General features: G+C 37.7%; 1 protein-coding gene across 1 annotated transcript in view; it reads right to left on the bottom strand.

Moving 5' to 3' along the window:
- SCUBE1 (signal peptide, CUB domain and EGF like domain containing 1) overlaps window positions 1-20,310 on the bottom strand; it is a 194,894-nt gene that overhangs the window by 160,638 nt on the left and 13,946 nt on the right. The window contains exon 3 of the mRNA XM_059472548.1: window positions 3,358-3,486. Within this exon, the coding sequence (XP_059328531.1) occupies window positions 3,358-3,486 (129 nt within the window). The remainder of the gene's footprint in view (window positions 1-3,357; window positions 3,487-20,310) is intronic.

Genomic DNA, 20,310 nt, shown 5'->3' with positions numbered 1-20,310 from the left:
TGATACTTTCTATGAAGAATTTGCAACCATCTTTAGTACGCTTACTAAAAAGCAGAGGACTTCATAGAACCTATCCTAATCTTTGAAAAAAGGAAGAGTTAGGATGTGTGCAGCCTGGCAGCAAGAATTGCTTATGCAAAAAAGCAATGCTTATTCCCTATTTAAAAAGTGACTATCACAAATCAGATCTCAGCAGAAAGAAAATATGAAAAAAACCCAAACAACACACAAAAAGGAGAGACAAAAGCAGGTGGTAGCTATTCTCATTTACATCAAAACAGATAAGCATTATAAAACCCCTCTGATTTGTATTTCATGTACAAGAAGGGAAATCCTATTTCAAACCTACTGTATGACACCAAATACTAGTCTTGCATCCACTTAGCAGAATTTAGAGCAATTTTTGAGAAAAAACTACTCAAGGGAGTGCAGAAAATGTTTATTTTTAGCTAGACAAGGATATCATCATAGGAAGGAAGGAAGGCAGGAAGGCAGGAAGGAAGGGAGGGAGGAAGAAAGGAAATGTTGGAGGAAGAACGCAGGAAAAAGCTCTTAACTTGTCCACAGCATCTGCTGTAATTGAATACTCCAAGTTTGCTATTTATAAAGAAGATTTTAGTCATCTTGCTGTACTGATGTTATTAGAAAGACATTCAGTGAAGATTTATGAAGGAATGTAAACCCTGTCAAGAAGAGATGGCTTAAGATCTTGCAGAGTCCACAGCCAAGCAAGATATGTAGAAATCCTGATGTCAAAGAAGATATGTAGAAGTTCTGATGAAATCTTTTTCATTCTAAGAAAGGTGAAAAACATTGATACCAATCTTGTGAAGCATTCCTTGTCTCCATAAAATCCATGAAAAATGACTGGTTTCTCAAAAAGCAAGAACAGATGGAAACCAGTGGACTCACCAAAACTTCAATTCCATTCAACGCCTAATTTCATCATGGTGAAAAAGACAATCTTTGGAATAAGCAAAACAATTTCCAAAACATTATAGAAATCTTAATTTAAATTTGTTTGTGCAAATACAGGGTTTGTTTATGAGACCTCATTGCAACCTCTTACAGATTTACATATTTCTGGTAGCATAAGAGAAGGGAAATAAAGCTGGTCAAGAAGGGAAGGGATGAGAATGTTGCCCTTTTCAAAAACTGATACTCTACTAATGGAAACCACTAGGCTGTCACACCAGTCAGCGTAACTGACAAAGCCAGCAACTAGGTGGGGTGCAAATAATGGCAGAAAAATGCCATCCAAAAAAAAAGTTCTCTCTTTTCTAGCAATGGTATCCCAAATCTGAGTCAGCACACAACAAACGGCCATAGCAAGATTGGCATGGTCATTGTCACAATTAAAATGTTCAGTCTAAAACCCTGCAAGCAGACATGCTGGCCCTCACTAAAATCATTCAGATTTCAAAGAAGGAAGGAAGGAAGAGGGAATGTGCCTTGATTCCCTTGTCAGTGTCTGTATAAAACCAGATATTTTACTAAGACATGCTAAAGACCATTTATTAGTTGCAGACACAGGTATTAGTTAGGTACTTAGGTATTAGTTGCAGACACAACCTCCCCAGTCCATGGTCTCAAAATTAGAAAGACAATTGTGACCTCTTTTAGTGTCCTAAGGTTGTACATTGGGAGAAAGGGAACTCTTTGCTATTACTCCCAAGGTAGTCACCTGTTTGTATTTTTGTTGGCCTTTTTTAATAAACAAAAAAAACCCCAAAAAAACCACAAAAAAACCTAAGTGGCTGGATATAAAATAATGAAAATGTAATTAGAAGTGTGACTATCTCTGTAGATTTAGCCTCTTCATTTCATGACCAGAGAGCAATAACATAGACAGCAGGTCCAAAAAAAATCCCACAGATCTCCTCAATGGCTCATCATTGATCAGGTCACTCCTTTTGCTGTTCATTGTTCAAAAAGGTTTTTTCCCTACTATAATGGGAGTTGTTTGGGCAAAGTTGAAACTAGCAAGCTGTTTGAAACAACACATATGCACAGTTATTTGAATTCCAAATACTTGAACTATTTGATTATGTCTGTGTTCTGTTTTAGTAAGAATTTATGAATATTGGAATAAATAGAGCTTTTCTTAATTTTTTAAATTAATGTCTGGCTTCTCTTTGTATGAGAAATACCTCTTGCACCATTAATCATTTGACCACGTCAGGCTGAGGCAAATAAATCTATTCTAGTCTGTTCTATTACAAATGAAATTTGGAAGTTTGAGTAAAAACCCCTGTCAATGGTCAGGATATATAATCCATCTGAACAAATATTACTCTGTTTGAAAATAAATGCAATACAAAATACATCTACTGAAAGGCTAATCAAATCCTTGCCCTGAAATCCTAGTTCTTTCATATCTTCAGTTAGTGCAGACTGGTGATACTGGACTTCAATATTTCTGGTTTGCTGCTTCATTTATTGAATTTCATTGAAAATATCTCAGTTTTTATTAAAGTGGAGCTGCTGCTGACCCAGAGAAAAATATCCCTTTTACACACTGTTTTATAAACATCACATTGAAATTAACTTAGGACTGTACCAAAATGTGGTCATTGCATTTATATTGGGAATAGTGAGATAGAGTCTCTAAGCAAAAAATGACCAACAAGTAAGAAGCTATAGGAAACTGGACATAGCAGTGTAGGCATTTCCAGGCAACTGGTTTGAGGAATTTCATAATAAGAACATACACCTATGTAACTCTAGGACAAACCCACCCTATTTGAACCAGAGCAATGGCCATGAATCAAAAATACAGATCCCTAAATCCTCAGACTGCTGAAGCAATGAAAATCCTGCACTGGGCTTTCACAGTCAGTGGACAGTGTCCCTCCAGTTATTAGTGATTAGTGTTTCTTCTGCCCTGTTTCATTGTCCAAGTATTCTTCCCTGGCTTACTTGTACTTCTAACATTCCATAATTTATGTTCATACACCATATCCCAGAACTGTACTGCCTGAAAAGGGGAAAAAGGGGAGGGAAAGCTCTAAAGATATGACTGGGATGACAAAAGTTGGAAGAAACAGACAAAATATATCTCAGTATATTTAATATATTTAACAGATTACTTTTCTTGAAGAAGAAGCCCAAGCATCCATCACAGGCTTTGGGGGTCAGGGTTTTCCTCAGCAATATTAAACATGGGCATTCTGCTTTGAGCATGTTGAGATTAAGAGTGACCTAAACCACACTGGGGCCAACACACACGTTTGAATGTATTCATTGTGACCTGGATCAAGTCTTTTCTGAAGATGTGCCAGATGATAAAATGCAGAAAACAGATCAGGCCTTCTTGGCACGGCCATGAAATGAAAGTTTCTTGCGTTCACCACTTACCAAGACAGTTGTGGCCATCGTGGGCTAACATGAATCCATCATAGCATGTGCACCTGTAGTTGCCTGGAATGTTGATACACTCGTGGACACAACCCCCATTGTAGAAGTCATTTTCACACTCGTCGATATCTAAAACACAAGAGGAGAGAAAAAAAGCTTTTGTAAAAAAAGAATTCTAACAATACAGAAAAATTCTCCAACTGAGCATGTTTTTTCAAATATGCCCATCCTTAATCTTTCTTTTAGGCTCATTTTGCCTACTTCAACACGTGGTCAGGGACTGAATATATCAGGGTCATATTTGCCTGAAAAGCAGCAAGCCAATGTATAGAACACTCTTTCACAAAATAATTGGAGTATCATTGCAGTAAACAATAATATGCTGTCAAAAATGAAAAAAGGAACACTTGATTTTGCTACACTTTATATTTAAAATGTAGTTTTTATTTTCTGGCTTCAATATAATTAAGCAAAGAATGAATGAACCCTTTGACTTGTAACAACTATGAGAAGCATAGTATTAATATGGCATGAGACAAAAGTATGCCTTTTATAACAAATAAACTATAATCTTCTGTATTAATCACATGCAATCAGAACGACAAAAATGTCAGTATTTTCTCCTCAGAAGATATGATAGAGTTGTTTTGGGTTTTTTTTACACTGGTCTGTATCTTAAAGAGGATCATAAAAGATGAGAGATGGATTCTGCTTCAATTACAAACAATCCTGCCATGATCTTCCCTCCCTCATACAAAAAATAAAAAATCACCCATTCTAGAAAAAGCAAACTTTCTTCTTTCTACAAACAGTATTTTGGCTTATACATGGAACATCAGTATCACAGTCACTCTTCTGAATAATTAAGTGGTGTGCATCAACCAACTAAAAATACATAAATAATTAAAGATAGCCTCATGGCTTGATACGTATCAGCTCTAAATTTGTGTTCTGCTAGACCAAAAACCACAGCTAATCTCCCTAAGTTAGGCAGAACATGATAAACAGATAAAGTTTTTATTTTAGAAAACCCCCTGTTAGAATATCAGAGTTACCCCAGCATTCCATTTCAAATGTGCCTTCCATTGCAGAGGTGATTGACATTTTTCTGAATTAGGTTAATGTTCACATAGATTTTCTCTCTCTTTTTTTTCACCTTTTAAAAGCACTCCACGAAAAGCTCTTGCTACCTGGTATAATACCCAGATGGAATCCAAAGAGGACAAGGTGGTTTGGGCAAAATCAGACCTGTCTGAAGAGCCACCTCAGACTCAGCCACTCCGTGCCTTCACCACTTCTGGTGCTTGGATTGAGAATGGCTGGGTTTGTCCCTCCTCACACAATCTGTGAGAGCAGGGACAGGCTTTTCCCAAGTTCTGTTGCAAGTCTTCTCCCTCATGTTGGCCTCTCCCAGAAATCTAGCTTAAATTCAGAATTTTCCAAGTCTCCATCCACCTGTCTTCAACAGCTTTGAATTTCCCCTTGTACAACCTTCTCAGCAGCTTGAAAAGGGAATGACAGGCTTGGCTTTATTTGCAAAACCAGCTGGCTATTTTGTAACTTAGCATTTGGCACCATAGCAATACCAGAAATAGGAAGCTGGAGAAATGATCTTCCAAACCAAAATACAAGCTGCTGCTTAAAGGTAGATTTCCTAGTCTTTAAAGCACTGCTCTTTTTCTGAAGGTTCTCATTCTTTACTAACAATTTCCATCCATGAGCTGTACAAGTGCCCACTCAGCACAGCCTGTGGTTGTGCTCTACCTTCCAAGTCCACTATGAGAGCAAAAAGAGAAATCTATGATTTTTATTGAAAACAAGAATGAGCAAGTCAAGTGCTCATCCCAAACAACCTGCAATGCAGTCTCTGAGAAGCTGCTCTGATTAGGCCACAGCTCCGTGTGCCTGGGTGCATATTCCCAAAATGTTACAGTCTGCTTTCCACTCAGCAGAAAGTTGCACCTTCCACAGCCACTCATGAATATTTCCAGAAACTTCTTGTTGTTCCCTACAGGCTACAGAGACAAAAAGAGAGCTCTACAGTAATGCCATGTTTTAACAGGCTAAGTCAATACTCAAAAAGCATCTAACAGGATTTTGATGTCAGGTGTCTCAGGTGTTCCCCTCAGGACACTCAGAAAAAATGGCATCTTCATTTCAAGGTTTGTTCTTAACTTTTATCCAGCAATGAGTCTTTTCAGAAGAGGGCATTCAGAAGAAGCCGTTACCACCTGTTATGTTCCTCAGCATCAGACTGCCAAGGGTTGAGCAATTAATTCCATTTTTTTTTCAAACAATGAACCAAACAGTACTATTTGTTTAAACAAGCAGTGGGAGAGCTTTCAAAAGGGACAAAAAATACTGAAGAAATGTGAAGCCTTTTGAATGACTGCCCCTTATATAATATTTTAGAAAGCAGCACAAAGTAATGATGCAATACAAATGCTCGAGTTATGGAAAAGGTAATGCAACAGAGACAGAAACCACAAAAATAGCAAAAGAAACAGATACTTTTCATCTCATTCCCTTAGGAGTTCAAGTCACAATTAATATTGCAAAAGGATTAGAATATTATTTCTCCCTTTTGCACCCCAATAGCTGTAAAAAACTAGAAGTGGAACCAAACATTCTAACTCATTTTCAGAGCCACATTGTGGGGTTTTTTGTGTTTCTTCCCTCCAAAACCCAAGTAACTATTTAAAAACTTCACCTGGCAGGCTGATTGGAATTTCTATCTCCAGCATGGCTAGCAAAAAAATCAAGGGGCTAAGACTGGTGTATTTACAGGTCCAAAAAAACCAAAGCAAAAACAAACAAAAACCCCCCCCCAACTCCTCTCTCCCCAGTAAAAACCCAAACAAACAAAAAAAAACCCAAATAAGAAAACCTCACAAAAACATGCACAAAGCCTACAAAGTCCAAATGTTGAACATTTTTGAAGCTCCAACTACCAAGAGAAATTCAAGCAATGTGACCACGACTCCGTCTTCTCTTTCCTGGAGGAAGACATTCTTTAAAGAATGCCTCAGTGCACAACAGCTGTAATTTATGGACAGAATACTACATCTGACATGCCAGAATACAGCTTCCTTAGTAAGCTTCACATAGAGTAAAAGTAATAGGAGTACATTCAATCACATAAAACCTGCAGCTTTGCTCTTCATTTTGTCTATTATAAGCCTCAAAATTCGCAGGGGCCATCTGTGTTCATTTCCTTTTGAGTATGTCATATCCTATCATTCTTTTTTTCCTATAATTGATAGAATTGGGTGTTAATCAAAACCTCAACTCTAAACACCACTGCTTTCCCTGCTAATTTTATAGCTTCAACTATCCTTAGCATTTCTGGCATTTGATCTCTTAATATTGTCTTTCATCATGGAGGAATTACCATAACAAAAACAAAAACCAAAACCAAGAGGAAAAATGTGGGTACTCAGCCATGAAATTGTGATGGATGCAGGTGCATCTACTGATGAATATGCAAGGTTTCTCAAAGAGAAACCCGAAGTTTTGTCTACACTGGCAAAATATTTATAAAGTTTTCAATTCCTTAAATTGCAGCTGTTCAGATGGGGAACTCTTGGGGTATTTAGTGAAGAAATCACCTTAAAAGAGAATTGTGGTATTTCCACTCCAAGAGAAATTAAATCCATGTGGTACTAAAATGGCAGGAATTGTGGTAGTCTCAGACAAGAATTAAATGCATCAAAATGATTAAGAAGGTGTAGAGACATTTTCAGTACTGACACAACCTGCCAAGAACCCATTTGAGCCTAGTGTACTCAAAAAATACAGCACCTCCCAATCCCAGGGCTCGATGTAAGGACATCCTCAGATGCTGGTAAAATAATTTTGATCATCTCTTTCTGGAACTGGTTCATAAAAATCTCAAAAATCCCCTGCTTGTTTCAAAAGGTTTAAAGTAAAAATGATCAGGAAAGAAGAGGTAAAAAGAAACTTGCTTACTTGGGTGTACTAGTAACTGTAGTGGTTCAGCTATTTATCAAAGTGAAAGAGGCTTGGAAACTCCATCCTAATTCTTTCTGGAAAGCAGAGGTGAATCTCTTTGTTGCCATCTGGAAATAACTCTTTGAGCACATCCCTAGGGTACACAGCCATGCTCTTCTACTGCCCTCCTCAAGGAGCAGTGGTGTTACTTAAAGAACACTCACTCTATGAGACTGCAGTTATTATGCAATGCAAGCATCTAAGAACTTCTAAAAAATACTCTAGACAAGTATCTGAAGATGTGTTACCATGAGGATGTGGTCTAATTTACAGTCCTTGTATTTCAGTTATAGGAAGAGAATCTGAATTTGTTTTGAGTAATCTGATTCTTTTTAGTTTGATGGGACTTGTATTTCCCTTATACATAATGGGGTCAATTCTTCTTTCATTATTAGAGATGAAATTGATGCTGCCCCATGATTGGTTTAATTTGTGTATTCTGCCACAAAGAGATGGAACTCTCATAAGCCTCACAACGCCGCCCTGCAGAGAAGCGTCTCTTCCAGAAGCACATATAACTATGAAATGTTCAAAATAAAACAAGAATCAAACTCTTTTGCTTCCCATATCACAGTATTTCAGCTTTCTGTTACAGCAGAGAATAGAAGACACATCAGCATGCAATAACTAATGTCCACAAGAACAAACCAAACTGTAAAAAAACCGAGGAAGTTGCAAAATGCCTGGTTCCCATTTTGTCTGAACATTTTCAGCACTGTCATTAATTGACTGAGTGCTAATCATCTTTTCCAAGCAGTAACTAGCTCTCCTAGAAGGTGGAACAGAATTTATGCCAAGTAAGTAAAAAGTCTACCTCCAGAAAAATTAATTCTCACTCTTCATTGCATCACTTGAAATTAATTAAGTTCCTGAATGTCCAAAAATGTGTGTTCCAACACATGCAATAAACTTTGTCAGCACAGATACAGATCATCGTGGGCACAGCTAGTGAAATCAAAGCAAATGCCTGCATGGATTTGATGAATTTTGGATGAGTGTCACAGCTAAACTGTCACAAGAAGCCTTATGGCTATTAACATGCAAAAGGAAGAATGACTGAGGCCTGGAAGTCAATGAGCCAAATTCAGTGTTTAGTGTTGAATTCCACAGATTTCTGTAGAAAATGGGAAAGTGTGCATTGACACAATTTTTATCTTGGCATCTGTCAAGGCCACAGATCCCAACACTCACAATGCAACAGAAGATGTTCAAAGTTGGCATGGGACTGAACAAAATCTGTGTCCATTTTAAAGTATTTCTTGACTAGCAATATAAGGGCAAGATCTGGAGCTAATTTAGTAAACAAAAACTTCAATTGACTTTGAATGGAGTAATTTATGTGCTTGAACATTTTAAAACAAATAGCCAAAGAAAGCTGTCTGCCCACATCAACTTCTAATTTACAGAACCACAAACAAAGGCGATTGTGCAGGTATATAATGCAGATGTAGAATTTCTCATAAAGAAGCTGGATCCATTAAATAGTTAGAAAAAGAAATATTAAAATCTTTGTAAGTACATCTTGATGCCTGAAGCCATGTATTTCTCCAGTATCTAAAGAAAGAAAATTTTGATATTCATCTTCTTTTATCTAATTGCTTTAAGCAAAATACTGCCAAAAAGGCACTGTGGAGACAGTAAATAACATTGCCCTTACAAACTTGACATGAAAGAAACTGTGTTTTACCTTCTTGCTTTAAAAGGGGTTGCTGCTAGCCCCTACCAAAGGCAAAGCACACCAGATGCAAAATTCTCTTTTATCAGTTGGCTTCTGCTAAAAAATGCCCTCCTACAGTTCTGCAACAGAAGCATCTTGCCTGCTTTTCCACAACCCTTATGCAGCAAAGAACACTGCAAGGTGCTGGAGCCCATATTTCCATGTAGTAATATTTTTCACTTTTATGGCTTCTCTACTAAGAGCTTTCAAAAAATGTTATTGATTCTTTATCGAGTTTTGGCCACTGTTCCTCCTAGAGCTAATGCACTATCCTCATATTCACAGAAAAATACAGGGAAAAAAGGCCCATCCCTAGGTTCTAAATCCTACACAACTAAGAAGATTTACAGTGCAGAACTGTCTTCCTCACTGCATAGCTTCATGCAAGCTTGATCTCAGATGCTTGTGAAAGAAAGTAACCTTGTAAAATCCAAGGATAAAACAGCCTGAGATGAAAATCCAATTCTACAATTTTTGCCACTGGCTTAGTGAAGCCAGGAAGACATATTTTCTGGGATTCATAGTAGAGAGATACGTACGACAGGATCAGCACTGAAATTTTTTGTTCCCATTTCTAATTCAGAGCAAACAGCAATGTAGCATTGACTCCACTGCTTTAAAGGAAACAAGCAGAAGTGAAGTTACATGCACACTGACACAAATTACAAACAAGTTCAAGTCCTGGGTCACAGTCAGATCAGCAGCTTTTTCTTCTTCATAATTGGGTTTGAGACTGCAAAAGCCATGAAAATAAGTAAAAATTACATGGGAATAGTCACATTTTAATATATATTCTTTGTCAGAGTCTACATTTAATATACATTCAGCAGATATACATCACACTCTGGACAACCTGAACCTAAGGCATTTGTATTTCCCACATCAAGTTGCACTTTCCTTAAGAAGGGAACCAGTTCCAGATCCAAAGGCCAGAATAAAAGCTCAAACATAGGTTAAAGACCATTCTGATAAAGTGCAGGTGAAATTTGCCAGAAGTTCAGCTCTCAGGGACACCCAACCTAAGCAATATTACTAAACACGTTAGATTCTTACAAAGACTTTAGCATCAGCACATTTCCACACATTTCAAGTCTGCTCTACTCTTAAAATTTGCAAAATATGACCAAAGTATGAAGAATTGGGTGGGAAAATGTGATCAATTATTAATTTCACTAAATCTGACCTGATGAAATAGCATTTCCATCTGTTTTGTGGCACTGGAATTCATCATCTACTCCAAGTCTAAATTTTATGAGAATATATTGACATACCAAGACTCTCAATATTTCTACTCCAAAAAACTCCTTCACCTCCAGAAAAAAAATCCATTTTTGAAAATATCTTTCCACGAAATGCTTGTTAAATCACTTTTTCTATAAAACAAATTATTTGTTACATATGGCCCTTCCTGCAATACTTTATTTTTTGACTCATAAATGTTAACATCTTTATTCTTTAGATGCTGCGACCTTGTAAATGTTACAATCTAATGAATCAGAGGAACACAGAGTGCAGTTTTTACAGCTTTCAAGTTGCTATGATGTTTTCAAGACGCTTGTGCCAAAGAAAACTGTAAAATTTGATAGCCATTAGGGCTTCTCTAAGAGGCAAGGTCAAGAGTGGGCAGGCTGGGAGCAGGGTAAATTCAGAAAGAGCAGCCGGATGTTTCTCAGTGGAGAAGGAAAAAGAACAGGTACAATATGTTGTTTAACATGAGGTTTTTTCAGTGTAAATCCCTCAAGAGCCTTTCTATTATGGGTACTGCCTCTCCCATGTTTTTCCCATTAGTGCGTCCACAAAGAAAAAAAAAATCAATTTTACAACTTCCTTCAAAAATGTCACAAGCCCCTATTTCCCAGTATTAAACTGGCAATAAAATGAAAAGGCCATGCCAGTTTAGTGGACATGATTTGGATACAATCTGTGGTATTGTTGTGCTGTTTTTCTGGAAGCCATTTCATCCAGTTTCCAGAAAAGATCAAGTATTCTGCAGCAGTTTTGTTTCCTTTCCTTCTGTGATGGCTAAACACAAAGTTCATCATGCTTTATCTCTTGCTAAAGTATTGTCTGAAAGAAGTGGGGTGAAATGGAATACAAACCAACTATGTAAAGCTATGTCCAGCTGGTTAAACAAGACACACACATTTTTAAAGTGTGAACAGTTTCAGATTTAGAACTCTCTTGTCTAAAAGTATTTAGGATATGTCTGAAAGACAGATGAGATATCATCACATTTATCACTGTCTGTAGATATGACTTTTAAAAATTTAATATTATTTTAATATTGCTTAATAATTTTTTCCTAACCACAGTTATTAACTTATCGTTTTAAAGAAAGCACAGAGACAACTATTAACGATCCCTATTTTGCCCTGTGTCTGTAATTTTTTCCCACTATTATACTGTGTACAGCAAGGATGAATCTAATTTTCAAGTCACACAGGGTAAAGGTAGCCTCACAGGAATCATCCTCACTGGTTGGGGAAAACCAGCTTTCAGACACGAATCCTTCTCTAAGGAGGAGAAGAGGTAAGTGAACTGAGTTTATCACCTGTAGAAAATGTAGGTGTGCTTAGCACTTGCTACTTTTCAAATTTTAGTTAATGGTCTTCAAATATTGTGCATCATACAGAGAGAATTAAAGAGCCACATTTAAAGACACGAGTGACTAGACAGTATCAAGCACCCAGTGCTGTAAGCTGACTTCAGCTGACTCAGCTCATACACTGGAAAAAGCAACAAGGCAATAGATGATGAAAATGCAAAATTTCTACAGTAGCCGAATGGCTATATCTCACATTTTTGGTGAGTAACCATCCCATTCTTCATTCATCAATAAGAAATATGGTGTCTAGAGACACCCCTCCTTACATTTTCTTAAATTCACCTTCCCTTCCTCCATTTCCTATCACTGTTCTCTTTCCTGTGCATTTCCCTCCTTATTTAAACTCTGAGTTCGAAGAGTGGAAAGGACATTTTTAGTGGCTGGACATTGATATGCCAATCAAAGTGACAACAGGCACAAGAACCTACCCCTTTGATTCCTTCTCTGAGGATACCTGATGTTCAAGGCAGATATTCCTGCCTCAGTCCACACAGACCTTGCCACTGGAAAGTTATCACTGAAGTACAGTGAAGTAAGAAATATGCAAAAATATTGGAAAAAAGGTAACTTACAAACTGAAAGCTGAGGTTCTGCACACATTTGGTGTCACTTGCCAGCCACCTAAATACTCTATATGGTGGCATACATAACACCCCAGCAGCAGGAATGGGGAGGAGATCAAATAAGTGATATGGAACACTCTTCACTTAGCACCTTAAGAGTTTCTGACTGCTTAATTGGCAAGTCTTCCTACTGCATTAACCCTGGAGTTTTACAGAGCTTTTTACCTACAGTACCTTTTGGGTGCCTGAAACCTTTGGAGAGCTAGAATCATTTATAGGAAAAAATAATTAAGCAGAGTTCTTTCCCTAAGGAATGTTTTATGTTCTCTTAATGTATCTGAGTATTACCCCTGTGTGACATCTGCCATCTTGACTAGCACAATGGAAACTTATTTGGGACCATTCCAGCTTCCTTTATAGTAAATAGATTTTTTTTTCCTAGATAAACCCAAAATGATTGTAATCCTGCATTCAGCATCTTGAACCCTTGATTAGAGCTTGGAGCAGCTTGACATTTGTCTTAATTGATATTTAAACAGATTGGCTGCAAGTTTTTTGAAGTTCAATTGAGATACCCAAATAAAGATGGATACCTGCAGAGCACGTAACAGTTTTAGAGTCTGTCTTTATTTAGTAGCTGCCATGCCCGAGAAGCTCAAGCAGAGAGGTTTCCTGTTCACAAGCTGTTATGAATGTGAAACATGACATTTGACAGCATTTTTTCCCCACCACTTCTAAATCACAGCCATTTGCACCCCAATTCCCTCTTTTAATATAATGGGAAATGTTTGATTCTACAGCAAATCTTCAAAGTTCTCGGCCATCTAACGGGAGAGTATTTCTATGTTTTTACGGGCACTGCTGGTGTGCATGCATCCTAACGATAATTGTTACAGTAAGTCATGGCAGGAGGTTGTTCCTAGATCTTTAAATTCAAATATGCACCTATCAATTTTGAGAAAATGTTTCAAGTAATAAAATTATCTCATTGATACAGATATAACTCACCTACTTTCTTCCCAGACTCTGCAGGCATCTCATTCTCAGATTACTTATCTAAATGTCTGAAAGGGGAAAAAATCCCAGCCTTCAATTCTGAAGTAAATTTCTTTATTACCTATCAGTTAATGAATATAAACGGGTTTTTTTTGTGGCCCTTCATAATGAATATAAACGTTTTTTTTTTTTTGTGGCCCTTCATGTAGGGGAAGAGAAAGTTGCTTCTTGCCCATTTCAGAACCAGTCAGTGGCAGACTGTGCACTGCCAAATGGAAGATTTCTTGGTATCATAGAGCACATGTTTCCTTAGTCCCTGGCAGACTGACACTTCAGTTTCAGGCTGAAAAAGCCAAGACCACAAACAGCATGGGAGGCTGCAGAGCAATGATTTTCAACCTTCCTGGATATGAGTAACTAGTATGTTTTCCAGCAGAAGTGGAAACACTCCGTCAGCAAATTTACATCTTCTGACAGCAGGTTTACCTTTTCAAACTGTTTTTCCCACCTGTACCTCAGGCTTCTGGCTGGAAACTACTCTGCCATGCTGGTTAATCCTGGGGAATATAATGTGACTTATACCAAGCAAGATTTGTTGAATACAGCACTTCCTGTCATCCTGTATCACTTGGTCAAACTTTCTACTCTGTGCAAAACGCATATCAGATATTAATTTTGCCAGCCTACAAAACCTGGCAGGACAGTCCCACACAAGTAATCTGTCTGTGAGCAGAGCAGCTCTGCCTTACACTGCTGATGTGCCCTGCAATGAGGGAATCATCTGTTCAGGGCTGCCTTTCATTCCAATATTTACTGAAGTCATGCGGCTACTTCTAAATATGATCCACAGGGAAACCATGAACTTGTGTTCCCTGCCAGACACAATACTTAGGAAGCCCAAGAAACCAACTCTGCCTCCTATTTTGACACCTGCTCCCTGGATGCAGACGAATTCGTACCATTCGCAAACAACATCCTTCATGATCTGAAGGCCTCTCAGCATTTTGGTTTACAGACAACAGTAAAGAGCAGCCCACAAGGAGTCCACTCTCAGTCCTTCACAGGGATAAAGGCCATAACTCCTCACCCAGTAAACTGCAGCTGGCTGGGTGATAACTTGGTTCATCAAAACACAGATCCTTCTTTGGTTTAGAATCATTACACTTGGTTTTGCTGTATATAGTTTTTCTACCTGCAGAAGCTTTTATCTGGTCTAGCAGGGCGTACACAATGGTAAAAAGGTTGTAACACACCTGAATTGTGTGAAATGCTGAAATACTCTGAAAAATGAAAGGATTGCTCATTCACTAAAAAACAATGAAAAAGAAGTCCCTTACACTCATGATAATTAAGACTCCAAAGTACCTCTGGTAAGAGTAATCTGTTAATACTAGCATGTTGCCTGATTTCCAATATTAATAATTTCACATTACATTGCTTTTTGTCCAAGAGATAGTGCTGAGGATTTTTACTTTCCTTCTCTTTTCTATGCTGTTAAGACATTTCTTAAAAAAATATTTCAGTGCTCCAGCCTAGATACAGATGAATGATTTGTATTTGATTTAAGTTTTCAGGAGAGTGGTGTTAATTTTGTCATGAGTCTATTGTACAGCTGTGAGTATTTTTAGGAAACAAACAGTAAAATTAGTTGAGATGACCCTACACTAAGCCATTTACATTTACACTAAGCTCATTAATGTACTTCATACATTCACTTAAAAAAGATCTGAGAAGACTAAACTGAATAATCAAATATTTACAATACCTTTTTTTTAAAATCTGAAATGTCTTGCAAAAAAAGCTTAAATTCATTTTTGTCCACCACCTTTCAGTTCTGTGCACCATCTAGAAGGTATAAAAGTTACTAGGCTACAAATTTTATTACAATTCAAGAGTTTAAGATGATCAATCCACATTTTGTTCCTGTTATGAAAATTTAGCCTTGTTACAGATTTGTGTTTTAGCATCTCACTTGCATTAAGTTAAACCTTACTAAACCTGTGATAATAATGATGATATCCTAAATGTGAGCACACACAAGCACTGCCTGAAACAGTTCACAGCTCTAAAAGCCTTCTCCATCAGGACTGTACAATCAGAAAATGTGGAGCTATTTTCAAGGTGCCAAAACAGTTGGCAATTTTGTTGCACAACTCAGAAATCTGGCACAGCCTTTCTCTGCTTCTTAACAACAATTCTGTCTCCATAGTGTGCAAAGTACCTGCCATGCAGTTTTGCTTGGACGTACAGACAATGTTTTCCATTTTATTTGAAAGCATGGACAAGAAGCCCTAGATGTTGCTGTAGCTGATGAATGCAAAAGGGTTTTATTTTCTAACAAATACCACATTGGTGCAATTTTTTTATTTCAACTATTTTTATTCCTGAAACAGAGAACCCAACCCTACTGATACATGTTGACAGTTCTAAAATTTTGTCCACAAAGAGAGTTCATCAGTTATGACGTAGGCTCTCCTCAGTCTTTGAAAAGGCCATGCAGAGATAAGTCTTGTGAACCAGAGACCTATTTATCACCAAAGATAAATAATCACAGAGAAAATTTATTAAACAGTGGTAAGCAGCCTTTAGTTTTTGACCTGTGGATGTACAGCCATTGTCCAACAGGCAATAAATGTACAGATAGCAGGCAAGCCACTGGCTTTTCCATCATCATTACCCTTTCCAGACTCTCAAACATTTCCTGGACTGTTTGGTAACTAGAGCAGAAAGCAAAACCAGGAACAGGAATTAATGAAGTGACACACTCATCTTGGCTGGACATGAGGTAAGTGAGGGTTAGATGAGGCCAGGCCAAGCTGTACAAACAACAGTTTAATAGTCAGGAAAGTCCAGGAAAAGTGCTAAGGACAAAATTCAACATTCAAATCTGAAAAACATCATTGCTGACTTGTGAATCATCAAATATTTTCATTTATAAGCTGTGCTCACATCTGATGTTTGGACAAGAAAGGGAGATAGGGCAAATGGATGCAATTTCAGCTTTGCCGTGAAATCAGACAATTTGGCTCCACTGTTCAAATATCCTGTACTAGAAAGCACACACAGCTTCCATTAATACTATTAAATGAAAAAGGAATGAAACTGCAGACACAGGAATAGTAACATGGGCATTTGCTCTAAATTGATGAGTGCTCATATTCATAGCCTGGAAATCTCCCTTTGGGAATTTTAAGCAATTTATTTTTCGTTATGTTGGAGAGAATGTTAGGTAGAGAGAACCAAAGAATGCCTACAACTTCTGTGCAGTATTCAAATAATAATCTACCATTGACAGAATACACCACAGAAAGCCAAGCTGTACAACTGCACTGACCTCTTCCCTGACAGCAGAGAGATAAAAGAGGCTAAGGTTATATAAATAATTGTTTGGTCTTGTAGACTTATTTCCAATACTCTCATGTAGATGATTTATTTTGAGATGCCTTTCATAACAATGTTATTTTATTATGCAGAGATAACCAAAATGCCAAAATGTCTTGCCTAAAGTCTTGATTAACAACCCAACTAACAGTTTGGGTTCCTTTTTTTTTTTTTTTTGTTTAATTGGACAGTAGATCCAACATAAAACTAGACAATTGAGATGTCACTTCTTGAAATGTTCTTCATGAATTCCACATGCTTCTTCGTTCTTTACAGAGAATCCCTATTTTAGCACTGTCTCTGGTGTATATTCACAGTGTTTCTAAGATACATAAAGTCCAGGAGAGAACACATTGTAACATCCTTGATTATCCACTGAAAAGAGGCAGCAAGGCCGGACTAGTTACCTCGCCCATAAATAATACAGGACTTCAGCCTCAGTAAAAGGCTCAAGAATGAAATAATGGGGTTATGGGTGAGTATCCACAGCACCTGATTTAACCGTGCAGCCATCTGAAGTTTGGTGAAACATCCAAAGTACCTATTAATTTTTCACATGTGACTTGAGACTCTCCTTAATGAAGTCTAATTTTCAGAAAAGTGTGAAGGCCCATCCTTCTGAAGACACTGTTAGTTACCAAGACAAAAACTAAGGTTTTTAGGGTTTGCCCATGTTGGGAAACATAGTGTGAGGCTCTTGCTAAACCACATTAGATGGAGGCTGCAAAGAGACAGGTGTACACAATCACCTGCTCCTGCACAACTCTTTACCAGCATTCTGAGCACAGCTGATCGCCTGTCTACCCCTGTGAGTTTTGCAGAACACCTGGAGAAGCAAACACTTATTTTCCATTCCTATTCTGAAGATGTTGTTAAAGACAGTGATGGAAATGAAATTTCTGGTGCAGGTCTTTAAGTCTCTAGCTGCATTCTTCCATTTCATATTTTTTTATAATGTACTGTAAGCATCCACTGTTGGCCACTGTCAGAGACTGCACATCAGGGTAGACAGATCTTCAGTTAAACTTGGTCTGGCCAGCTTACACACTTTTGATATTAAAATATACATACATATAGTAGGGACCAGATTCTTTGCATCCACTGTTGAGAGTCCTGATTTTGTCTTCCAGTACTAGGTATAATTTAAAAATCTTTGTAAATTCCATCAGCATAGAACATGAAACTAACTGGACATCAAGGAGAAATTCTAAAGAATGCTTTAGGTGATTTCCAAATATCTGATAACTAGGCGAACAAAACTGGCATTCAAGAAAATCTATCCACCTCCATAACTGGCACAAGTGACTTTTTATCGAATTTTCTCCCAAGTGCATATGGGGTCTAATAGGCTTAGTATATAAAGAACTTTTAATTTGTGTTTAGTTCGTGCAAGTAGGTGATTCAGCCACTGAATTAAAAGCATTGCAAATTAAATAAAGGTATGATCACACAGTCTAGCAGTGCTTCCTGAGTAGATTGCACTAAGAAAAAAAATTAAAGAATTAAAAATATAAAACTGAGATTGTAAAAACATAAAACTGAGACTAGGAGGATGAATGTTATAATGATCCAGTGACACACCTCATCCAACTTTGTAGATGCCCACATCTGTGTCAGAAAGATTCTTATTTCCAGGACACGATTTATCTGACTTATTTTTGCCTCCAATAATGCAAGGCAAACTGCATTAAGAAAATTTCTCTTCCTCAACCACAAAGGGAAAGCAAAGCAAATGGTTTAAGTGGGCTGATCTCTACTACTGAGATCCACCTTTGCAAAGATGAAATCCACCCTCTGTCCTCTTCAGATAACCCTGGAAAGTAAAGGAGCTCTGTTAATACACCAAATGCTCCACAGACAGAGCCACGGCCTGCCTCCCTCCCAATACAACAGACTTGATTTATTCTGAAATTTAGGTCTCTGAAGGAGTGCAGAGACCATAATCAAGTGCCTGAGCCTAATTTCAATGTTGAACTAAAAGAATTATAGGGTGTATTATTAATGGTTGTGACTGACAAACGTTTGCCTGAGGACAGACAAATGCAGGAAGCGAATGTTTGTATTGATTCACATGTTAGTCTTGTGACTTGTGACCCCAGAAAATTTTTAAAACAAAGGCAGAATCATGTTTTCAAATTACCACAGGAAAAGTAAAGTACTCCCACCCCCACCAGTCAAACAATTTTACAGCCAGCAGACTGCACAAAACCATATGGAGGAGATATTTTTAATTAAGTGCAATATAAGGAAAATAATGGTTACCCGTATCCAGTTTAAACAATTATTAGCAAAAGGGCCTTAGCATTTGAAAGTAAGCCATTTAAGAAAGGCTTACTGTCTGAAGCATAGGCTGTTTCCGATTATAAAGTAGAGCTTTTAATTAAGATTAGTAAAGCCTAATTCAAGCTATAATCTGGTTCCTTTAGTTAGCAAATGTCTATTAAAACCAAGCAATTAAGGTTAAATGGGTTGAAGCATTTAAAGCACTCCCTCCTGCTTCAAATACTATAGTAGAAAAGACTATGTCAGTGACTAATACAGACCAGAAGACATGTCTTTATTTCCCTTAAGTTTTTTACTTCCTTGTTGATCATAAAGTTTATTGAAGAAGAAACTCTTGGTAAACTAGATTTCTGGTGAACAATATGTTGTTAATTGTTTAAAAAACAAATTCTGCAGTTTTATAAAGTTTGCTCCTATTATGTTTTTTTCGTTAATTTTCTAAATATCAATAAGAACATGCACTAAACTTCCCAGAGGTGTATTTCTGACTTTTGATAGTTGTGATCATACTTGGCTTGGGCTTAAGCATAGATGTTGTGTGTATTTGACAGATAAAGGTAGAAGTAAACTATGATTTCTACTACTTACATAAATGGACTCAAAGCATTCCCACCTCATCTTCCATTTCCCATTTTTCCCATTTTCACAGCTTGTTCAAAGACTGAAATTTTTCATGCTTGGTCCCATCTTTAAAATCAAGTTATTTTAGCAAGTTCAAGCCAAATAGTGTGAGCAAATCAAGGCTGTATTCCTGAGGGCACGAGAGCCTCCCCCACATCCCACTGCCTGGCTGCGCCAGAGCCCATCTCCAGCAGGACCCTCTGGGTGCATTCACACTCAAACCTTTCACCTGCCTTTTGGACTCTTCAGAACTCCCCCAAAGCACCCAAATACATCACAGTTTTAAAGATAACAGGCTGTCCTCTCCGTCAGATAGAAAATGCTGTGTGCAAGCAGGAGCACTGAGGTGTTCTCCCAGCTACAAACACTGGGGCTTTCCTCAGCGAATGGCAGCATCAAGGAAAACATGCTGGTCCTTCCTGAACATGTGCCCCCATCCCTTGAATCCAGACTCTGGCTAACTCAGGCAATTTTATCATGTTATCCTACTCAGGATAAAGACTGATGTGGAGCAGGCTACAGCAGCTGTCTGTTGCCTTCCATACAGACCACCAGAATACTTGTCTTAAAAACAGCTCAAAGTTAGGACTAGGACCTAATCATAACATCAATAGTCATGGACATCACTAAGAACCTTTCAGCAGTATAGGAATGTATTCTGGTAACTCTTTTCTAGTAACTCTTTTTTGGTTTTGTGCGGCAAAATCCAGTGAAAGAACTCAGAAATGTGCATTGGAACCTTCTGTATTAACTCAAGGTAAAATGCGTTATTAAGC

The sequence above is a fragment of the Ammospiza nelsoni genome, chromosome 5 (assembly GCF_027579445.1).
Source record: "Ammospiza nelsoni isolate bAmmNel1 chromosome 5, bAmmNel1.pri, whole genome shotgun sequence".
Classification (NCBI taxonomy): Eukaryota; Metazoa; Chordata; class Aves; order Passeriformes; family Passerellidae; genus Ammospiza; species Ammospiza nelsoni.
Note: the sequence above shows the minus strand (reverse complement) of the source record. Positions and strands in the feature narration are given on the sequence as shown.